This window comes from Pteropus alecto, unplaced genomic scaffold, assembly GCF_000325575.1.
Source record: "Pteropus alecto unplaced genomic scaffold, ASM32557v1 scaffold153, whole genome shotgun sequence".
Classification (NCBI taxonomy): domain Eukaryota; kingdom Metazoa; phylum Chordata; class Mammalia; order Chiroptera; family Pteropodidae; genus Pteropus; species Pteropus alecto.
In genome coordinates, this window is record NW_006434516.1 from 118,984 (window position 1) to 128,401 (window position 9,418).

General features: G+C 56.2%; 1 protein-coding gene across 8 annotated transcripts in view; it reads left to right on the forward strand.

Annotated features, from left to right (window-relative positions):
• The window catches only part of BIN1 (bridging integrator 1), a 55,890-nt gene that overhangs the window by 26,591 nt on the left and 19,881 nt on the right, over nt 1–9,418 (forward strand). For all 8 annotated transcript variants that reach the window (XM_015587462.2, XM_025045069.1, XM_025045068.1 and 5 more), the window contains exons 2-6: nt 3,520–3,600; nt 7,027–7,081; nt 7,271–7,365; nt 7,578–7,673; nt 8,740–8,847. In XM_015587462.2, coding sequence (XP_015442948.1) covers nt 3,520–3,600; nt 7,027–7,081; nt 7,271–7,365; nt 7,578–7,673; nt 8,740–8,847 — 435 coding nt within the window. The remainder of the gene's footprint in view (nt 1–3,519; nt 3,601–7,026; nt 7,082–7,270; nt 7,366–7,577; nt 7,674–8,739; nt 8,848–9,418) is intronic.

Genomic DNA, 9,418 nt, shown 5'->3' on the forward strand with positions numbered 1-9,418 from the left:
CCTCACCTGTAAGATAGGGGATGATTTAAATGAGGGTTAAAGAAGGCCAAGGCCAGCATGCACTTCCTGAGCATTTTCCTGAGCCTTGGCCACACTGTGATCTCAGTATTACTTCCATGTCGGAGGTGGGGCACTGAGATGTGGAGAGGTTAAGCAGTTAGCCCGAGGTCACCCAGAGCTTCCTGGGCCGGTCCCCTCCACATCACTTTCTCAGGGCTGGGACCCACCGGAGCCAGCTTTGGTTACTCAAGTCCAGACATCAGATTAATGTGAATTCCCATTTGAATCCTTATGCCAATGTCTGCCTCTCATGGCTCGCTTCCTGTGTGTTAGGCTGAATGCTTTCTGTGCATGACCCTCCCATTTTGCATAAGAGAAGACTGAGGCTGACAGATGGGATGTTTTGTTCAAGGTCATGATTCTGGCCTCAAAGCCCATGGCTCAGGTTAGCCAGTGGTCACCAGAAACATGTTATGTGTCTGCCCTGTGCCCAGCCCAATGTAGGAGCTGTGGACATAGGGCTGGACACTGTCCCTGACCTCAGGCTGTTCACGTGACTGGGGCAGGGCCAGAGGCAGACACTTGGGCACCATTGCACAGCAGTGAGGAGAGTGGGTCCCTGGCCCTAAGTGGTACAGAGTGGCGTGGGAGAGAGAGAGGGCAAGGGCAGCTTTACAGAAGAGGTGTCGCCTGAGCAGGCTCTGAAGGAGGAAAGGGGCTTGCTGTATGCATGTGCATGCCCATGCGCACATGAACAGCATGTGTGCACGTGACTTCTGACTAGCATCTTGGGATGCCGTCAGTCTGGACCCGGCACGAGGCTTGGTTGGTGTCAGTCCTGGCCCCCTGTTGTGTGAAGGCTGCTCTGAAGGCCTTTTAGGGGCTCACCATTTCTTGAGTATGTGCTACAGGCCAGGTACAGAGACGTGTTTTACAGACATGAGCTAACAGTCTCTTTATTTTCCAGATAAGGCATTTGAGGCAGAGAGACAGTAAGAGTTCTTCTTCTCAAGGGTCTTCTCACTGCCTCGCATTGTCTCACTGTGGCTGGCCTTTCTCAGGGCCCGAAGTTCTCCCTGGTGGCCATCTGGGTGGAGCACACAGCTGCGGCCGGCTGTGCGTGTCTGTGTGCATACTGGGAGACCTGATGGCAGGTGGAAGATCTTTGCTGATTAAGTGTATCTCCTCAGGGAGAAGGAGAGGCAGGGGGTGGACAGGGCCACCTCCCTGGTCCCCCAGGCTTGAGGGCTGGCAAGGCCCTGATTCTGCTCCCTGGGGGCCTCTGGCTTACTCAGTGGTTCACTGACTTCTGCACATAGTTTTCTGCCTAGGGGACCATTTCTCTCCTTGGAGGTGGTGGGGCTGTGTGGTAGCCATCTGATAGGGGTGAGTCAACTACCCAGGCTTGGGCACCTCCACAGCTTCCCCGTTTCCACGGGACCAGCTGGATGTGGTTGCTGTGGGAGTGGGGGCCTGTGGGTGTAGTGGTTTGTTTTGCTTTCCTGCTGTCACCTTAGTGTCAGTGCTCGGTATCTAGCTGCACTTGCCCTATAGAATGTGTCCTGACTGTAGCACAGAGTTGTTGGTGGGCCACACCTCAGTGCCCACCCCCTGCCCGTCCTGCCACTCACAACCCCCTTCACCATCCTCTGTGACCGTTGCCTGCCTTGAGTGACTCAAAATTCCCTGGTAGTGTTCCTCATCTTGCCTTTACTGCACACTCTTCCCCTGTCTGAGCAGCTGCTTCCCCCAGGAAGTCCTCCTTGATGGGATCTCCACTTGGGCTCCCACAGCCTCCCTCTCTCCTGGGGCTGGGCCCACATCTGGTTGATCTCTCTTGCCCCGGCAAAGATGCCTGGGACTGGGCACAGAGCAGGTACTTGGTGAGAGATGGCCAAAAGCACTACATGAGACGGGGGATGATCTGAGAGTTGATTGGTCTGCTGTGGTATCCTGGGCCAGCTGGAGAAGGAGCAGCAGGACAGTGCAGGCCCTCCTGGGCCAGTCAGGGGTAGGAAGGGTCCAGAATCTACTCTGGAACTGGGTGCCCTTGGTCTAGGACCTGAGCCTGGGTCCTGGGCAGGTAGAGCTGATGTTCCAGACTGTGCCACCCACTTCAAGGTCTTCAAAGGGAGAACATAGCTGAGGAGAGTGATGGTGGTGACCTGCTGGCCTCAGACAGCTGCTAGACTGGCTGCCCTGGTCCTGTGGGGCCCAGCCCTATTGGGTACTCATCCTTGCACTGTCCCAGCTTTTTTCCCTCCATCTGCCACCCCCACTGCCACTTGTTTGCTTCTTATTCTTGTTGGGTTTTGGCCACTGCTTCTGCTGAACATCCGTGTTATCCTTTCTACTGCCTAGTGCAGCCTGCGGTCTCTGTCTCCATCTTGATCTCCACTTCCTCGTCTCCCTGCAAACCCCACCCCCATCTCAGCCTCGATGTCCCCTTTCTGCACTCCCATCTCTCTTCTTTCTCTTTCTGTGCTCTCCCCACAGTTGCCTCACCCCTCCTTGCCTGTTTATTTTGTGCCTCTCTACTCCCTTTCTCTCCTCCTCCTCTCTCTCTCATCACAGAGAACTCGGGGACTGGAGGGGAACCTGGGAGAACCCAGCGGGCCAGCTCTTCTTGTCAGGGCTTGCTCTCAGGCTCCTCTCCTGACCTTGGGTTTCTCTTTCTCTCTGTGTTTACCCACCCATCTCTCCACCTCTGCCCTCCACCTCCTTTTTGCCACACAGCTGAGAAGGGACTTACCAGCAGGGAGAGTCTGCTTCTGAGATTTCCAGTTGGGAGTAGATCCTTGAGTGTGGCCTTGAGGCCCTGTATGTCCATGTATGTGTTCCTGTGGGCTCTGGGGCTGGGCCTAGCATGACCTGCTGGGCTGTGGAGAAGGGAAGCAGGGTGGCTAGAGTGGGTTGCATCTGAAAATCTAGTCAGATTGGGAGCTGACTCCTAGCAACACAAAGAGCCCGACCCCTGGCCACCCCTCACTGCCCTCCTTGTCTTGGGTGGTTGGTTACCTCTCAGCTCAGGGGCTGCTCTGCTCCTCCCTCTGGAATTCATGAGCTTTGTGCCCAGGATATGGAGTTTTGTGGGGAGGGGGACCACCCCTACTTGGTCTCTCTTGTGTTCGGCTCACTCTTCAGCTGCCGGGGGGGAGTCGAGCACCCAAGGATGCAGTGTGAGATCATCCTGATTCCTCATGCTGTCTTTGAAGCCCTTGTCCTCCTGGTTTTGGTCACTACAGTCAGCCTGTCCTAAGCTCCTCCTCTTGGCTGATGGGCAAGCCCTAGAGGGAGGATAGGGAGGCCTCGAGACTTGATGGACTCAGTGCTGCCCTTGGGGATCATAGCTGCTGTGAGACCAGATGGTCCCAGCATCCTGGGCTGGTGATTTTGGCTGTGGGCCTCCCAGACCCTGGCTGGGGTGGGGTAGCCTCTGTTATTGGTACCTGGGATCTCTTATTTTGGCCAGTGTCTTTCTCAAGGTAACACTCTCCCCATCTCCCTCTGCCCCTACAGGTCCTTCAGAAACTGGGGAAGGCAGACGAGACAAAAGATGAGCAGTTTGAACAGTGTGTCCAGAATTTCAACAAGCAGCTGGTGAGTGCGGGTGGCCCTTGGCCTTAGGGAGGTCTTGAAAGCGAAACTGTGGCTGCTGGGTGGAAAATGTCAAAGGCTGAATTTGTGGAGCAGGGGAGCTTGGAGAAAGGGGTCAGTGAGGGCTGGCAAGGTCACGGAACACTTCTTAGGCGAGGGGGCACTGGCACTGAGCATGGGCCGTGGGAGATAGGAGGGAGCAGGGGCATACCTTTGAGGTGACCATATCTGTCTTTGGGAGCTTAGCTTAGAGCCTCTCAGGGCAGGGATAGGAGCCCTGTGTCTGTTTGTCCCGCAGACCAGTGATAGGAGTTGTTTCAAAGGTTAGGTAGGTGCCATGAAGGAGACAACTACTGCCTCTGTGGCTCTGGGTGAGCCCCTGCTCCTTTGGCCTCATTTTTCTCACCTGTGAAATGGAGGCTCAAACAAGAAACCTGAAGTCTCTGCTTCTGATCCTGTCTCCAGCAAGCCCTAGGGGCATGTCCCCATTCGGCTGGCTTTCTCAGTTGTGGGATGCTGCTCTGAAAGTCATTTAGGGATCGTCATTACTAGAGTATCTACCATGGATGAGGTACTGCTTGCTCTGTGTTTTACAGACATGAGTTTTGCATCCTTGGGGCAACACTTGAGGCTCAGAGAGATTAAGCAACTCTTCCGAGACCACATACCTTATATGAGGGCTTGGGGTTTTAAATCCAGATCTGTCAACTCCCAGGTTCCCACTCTGGAGCTAAGCCCCAGTCCTGAGGGCTAGGGAGAAATGTTAGGGTAGCTCCTGAGCTGTAGCTTGAGGAAGGGGACCTAATGAGACTGCCCTAGAGCATGCTGAGCTATTTGGCAGAAGGTGAAGAAAATGCAGGTCTAGGGGCTAAGGTTCCTGCTGGCCTGGCCCCAGAGCTGTGACCAGAGTGTTGTTTTCCTTATTCGTTCCTCAGAGTCAACCCCTTTGGGCCCCTGGCTCTGGGCAAGGAGTTACTCACTGATCCTTGGGCAGAGGGGCCAGGCAATGAAGCCAGGGCTAAAGATAGCCAATGCTGGTGGCTGTCTGGTGGCTCCCTAGTTGTAGACATGAAGTGGTCACTTAAGCTGGGACCCTATCCACTCTCAGGTTGGGTGGGGTGGCTGGCTTTTCAGGGGCCAAGAGTGGTTGCAGGAGGGGGTGAATCTGAGGTCTCATTCAAGGCTTGGGATAGCCTTTCCTTGGGGGTTAAGGTGGCCAGGCGCTTCCGGATTTGATTGGTGTGTGTGGGGTGACTGGGCCCTGGGATGACTATTCTGGAGGGGGGAATACAGGGAGCTGAAGTGGCTTGGCCTTGCCAACCTACAAGGCTGGCAGGACCATGGGGAATGTGAGGCGAAGATCAAGCTTGAGAAGCCAGGAAGCTGAGCACCCTCTTGTTCTTTATCTGTGAACACCAGGCAATGAAGTGGCCCCAGTGCCAGTCAGACTGGGTTGGCAGGGAATGTGGTCTTTAAGGAGGCAAATTCCTACTCCTTTTAGTAGAGATGGGCCCTAGGAGAGGGCATAGTCGCCTGCTCTCACAGCCCCTTCTGGACCCACTCAAACTGGCAGTCATAGCAACCCGGCCCTCCTGTCTGTGCACTGAGAAATCCTGGAGGGGCTTCTTGTTCCCCTTCCCCCTGTGTACTGTACACCTAGCTCAGGCCCTCCTAGAAGCCCCCCAGGTCCTCCGAGTGGGCCAAGCTCTTTTTCCTAGGGGTCACCTGCAGCATGTACTCCAGGACTCATCATGGCTTGGCTGTTTGTTTATCTGTCACTGAGGTGGGGCAAGTCTTATTCCTTCTTGTCCCCAGGGCCCACTCGGGGCTCTGCTCCAAGTGGGCATTGCTACTGATTGAAGATTCTCTGATATTGACTGCAGAGGGGCAAGTGTCAGCTGGAGGCAGAGGGGATCCATGCAAGAGGGGCACCCCTGCACCTTAGATCCATTGGGAAGATGGAGGCTCCATCTTCAGGCAATTGGTGGAAGTTGATGTTAGGCATGGTGGGGATCACCCTTTGGAGGGAGGTACAGTGAAGATGTGGAGATGCTGGCCGAGCCGCCTCCACAGAGCTGCAACCACAGGTGCTGGTCCTGGGCTGTGGTGCCCTTGCAGTCCCCCTAGTCTGGAGCCCAGAGAGTAGGTCCAGAACTTTATCCTCCCCCTAGCTTCTCTGCAAGGAGTATGTTAGAGCCCCAGGAAGCTCTGGAGAGCTGTTTGTCAAACGCCTGTTTGGGGGGCCGAGGGAGCCAGGTGGAAGTAAGCACACACATTCTGTGCTGGCTGGCCTGGGCACTGCCCTGAAGGAGGCCGCTGGATTGGGGAGGGCTGTGTCTGACCTTGGGGATTGACTGAAGCCGGCTTAGGGGCCCAGCTGCACTTGGCACGTGGGTGGCAGGCCCCTTGCACATCTGTGTCCTGTGTGCCTGCTCACAGTGTGGCCTTGTTTGGGAGGCACAAGGGGCCCTGGTACAGCCTGACGCCCAGGCAGGCGCAGCACCTCACCCCATGGGTGACCACTTCCTCAGGGTGCAGAGCAGATAGGCACTAGTGGATGGTGGGGAGAGGAGCAAGATGAGGGAGGCTCGGCAGATAGGAAAGCTGGTTTTAGCAGCAGGACGTCCTCCCCAGTGCGTCAGGTCCAGCGTGATGCTGGCTTTAGTACCTGGCCCGTCTTCCCCATCAACCTTTCCTCTTACATCTTTTATGCTCCCTCTCAGCTAGACCAGTGTCCTGAGAGTCCTAGACATGGCCCTCACATGCTCTGCACACGGTTTGGCTATCCCCTTTCAGAGGTCCCCCCTCCCCGTCCTTTGTCCTGGCATGGTGTGGCAGGAGCCTGTTGGGCTTGGGCACCACCTGAGCTTTTGGAACAAGGGGCTGGAGGGTTACTCCACTCTGCCCCTGTCCCCGGCCTGTGTTTCTGTGTTCTTTGGTCACCCTGTCCACAGTTGTCTGAGAGCAGGCCTGCTGCCCGCCGGACCCATTATATACGTGTTTTGTATTGTGTGTGTGTCATTCAGCAGAGCCCGCAGTGTCTTGTCCAGGGCGGAGGGGTCTATCTTCCTGACTTTCTTATGAGGCTGAGGATAGTACCTGGAAGAGACAGGTGCTGACAGACTCAGGATGAATGTCCTGTTGGGCACAGGGCTCCTGCAGCAGAGATAGAGCTGAGAACACAGTGGATGCTCAGTGGGTGCTGGTGTCCAGAGAGGCAACAGCTGCTGTGCTGTGAATCGAGCTGGATTCTGGGTCCTGGCCCAGGGGTGTTTACACAGCTCTCTTCTTCAGTCCTCCCAATGCCCTGATGAGGAAAGCTGGTCCACGGAGAGCCTTCGTTTGTCCACGAGGGAGTGCAGGAAGGAGAAGGTGAGGTATGGGCTTTACTCTCAGGATCTCACCTTGTTCTCATCTTTCTCTTTGCAGAACGAGGGCACCCGGCTGCAGAAAGATCTCCGGACCTACCTGGCCTCTGTCAAAGGTAAAGGGCAGACCTGTTCTTCATGGGACACAGGGAGTGGCCTCCCCACGTCGCGCTGGGAGGGGAGGCAGGGTCTGTGGGGTAAGGGCAAGGGCTATTGTGGAAGCCCATGTACCTCTTGGGCTTTTGGGGGATGCCCTGTCCTGGGCCCCATGGCCCTGGCTGAAGCATGGCCTTTCTGCCCCACAGCCATGCATGAGGCCTCCAAGAAGCTGAACGAGTGTCTGCAGGAGGTGTATGAGCCCGACTGGCCTGGCAGGGACGAAGCAAACAAGATCGCTGAGGTGAGCTAGGCAGGGGGCTCGGCCCTCCCACAGGACCCTGCTGGCCTCCGCCGCCAGCCCATTTTACAGATGAAGAAATTGAGTTTCTGAGAAGCCACCGAGCCAGGAAGCGATGGGGCGAGAGCTGACCCCCAGGTCCCTGGGAGGCGAGGTGGGTGCTGGGGTGGCCGGTGGCCCTGGTGATAGTCATGTGCTCCTGCCTCTTCCTTCAGAACAATGACCTGCTTTGGATGGATTACCACCAGAAGCTGGTGGACCAGGCCCTGCTGACCATGGACACGTACCTGGGCCAGTTCCCTGACATCAAGGTGAGAGGCTGCCTGTCAAGCTGGCAGCATGTGTTGGGGAGCTGGAGAGAGACAGAAGGATCAGGACTGGGGCAGTCCAGGGCTGGCTCAGGCACTGTGGTGACTGCACTGAAGCCAGGCATCCCCTTTGCTGGGCACTTCATCTCTCCAGGGCTGCTTCTGCTGAGGCCAGCCCGCCAACCCCCAGACCTGGGCCTTTCTGAGCTGGGAGCTTCCGGCTGTGGGAAGTGACCCCATGGTGCACGTACGTGTGTGTGTGCCCTTGTCACTCTAGAGTCTGTAGGACTGAATAAGATGTATTAGGGGGATGTCCAGCTTGGGGGTTTGTGCCCAAAGGTGCCTTGTGATAGACTGTATGTGCTTGGAAGGGAATGTATACATAGTTGTGTGTTGCCCCTTATCTGGTTGTATTTGTGTGATTGTATATGTTCAAAAAGCCAGCTGCCTCTGCTGGTCTGGGGATGTGCTGCAAGTTGTCAGTGTGCCAGGGTCTCCGCCAAGGCCTGGGTGCTTCAGCTATGGATGAAGAGGGGTCTGGAGTTCAGGTGGTGACCTGGACATGGGCCACTGGGAGTCATGTTCCATGCTAGCCCTCTTGGCCACCCAGTGTAGATGCCTCAGGCTCCCAAAAGTGCCTTGTGGGGAGTGTGGAAGGAAGGCTGATGGTGTTGGCCCTGGAGAAGAGAAGGCTGAAGCCCAGGAGGCATCTTCAAGGATCTGAGGGCTGGGCCAGGGAAGAAGCTCGGTCAACATGGTACTGGCCAGTGGGTACTGACTAATAGGTTAATATTGCAAGGAAATGGTTTGATCTTTGTATAAGAAAGGACCTCAGAGGGCACAAATTGCTTTGAAGGCGTGAGCTCTTTGCCACCAGAAATGTTCGAGCAGCCTTGTCTCAAGCATGTGTGAGATGCGGTTGTTGAGCCTGGGGTCTACTGCTTAGGCCGTCTGGCTCCATCCAGGTCCCATGTCCATGACCCAGTTTCTCTGGGCCCAGCTGGGTCAGCATAGCAGCAAGCCTTGTGCCAGACCCTGTTCAGCTACTCCCTCTTCTGTCTGTCCCTAGTCACGCATTGCCAAGCGAGGGCGGAAGCTGGTAGACTATGACAGTGCCCGGCACCATTACGAGTCCCTCCAAACGGCCAAAAAGAAGGATGAAGCCAAAATTGCCAAGGTAAGGGCTGGAGAGGGGCCTGGGCAGAGTGTTCAGAGAGACAAAGCAGGGAGAGTGTGGGTGCCCCGCTACGGGGAGCCTTCCTCTTGCACTGCGCTCATCTGCCCCTTTGCACCCTGGCTCTCACACTCCCCTGGGGGATGGGAATCCTTGACCCTGACCCCGTTATGGATCGGTTTCCACCTGTGACTAGTACCAGGTCCCAGGGCTGGGGTGGAGATGGGGCTGGGCCCTGGGTGGGTGAGTAAAAGGTCCTCGTGGTCCCCTGGGTGAGGGACCACCTACAGCCCTTCTATGGTGCCTGCCCTGACTCCTGGCCCTTCCACTCACTCTGAGGCCACCTCCCAGAATGAGAAAAGGCTTGAGTTTCACTGGCAAGGCCCCACCTGGCCTGCTGTTCTCTGAGTGGAATTCCATCACAGGATCATATGTGACCCTGTCTCCATTGGAAGAAGCCGTATGGTGAGGGTGGAATTGGGTGTGAGGGGGTGGGGGTGCACAGGATTTGGGTTGGCCACACTCCACACTCTCCACATGGCCCCAAGGGCGAATCCTCCTATGCTTGCCCGGC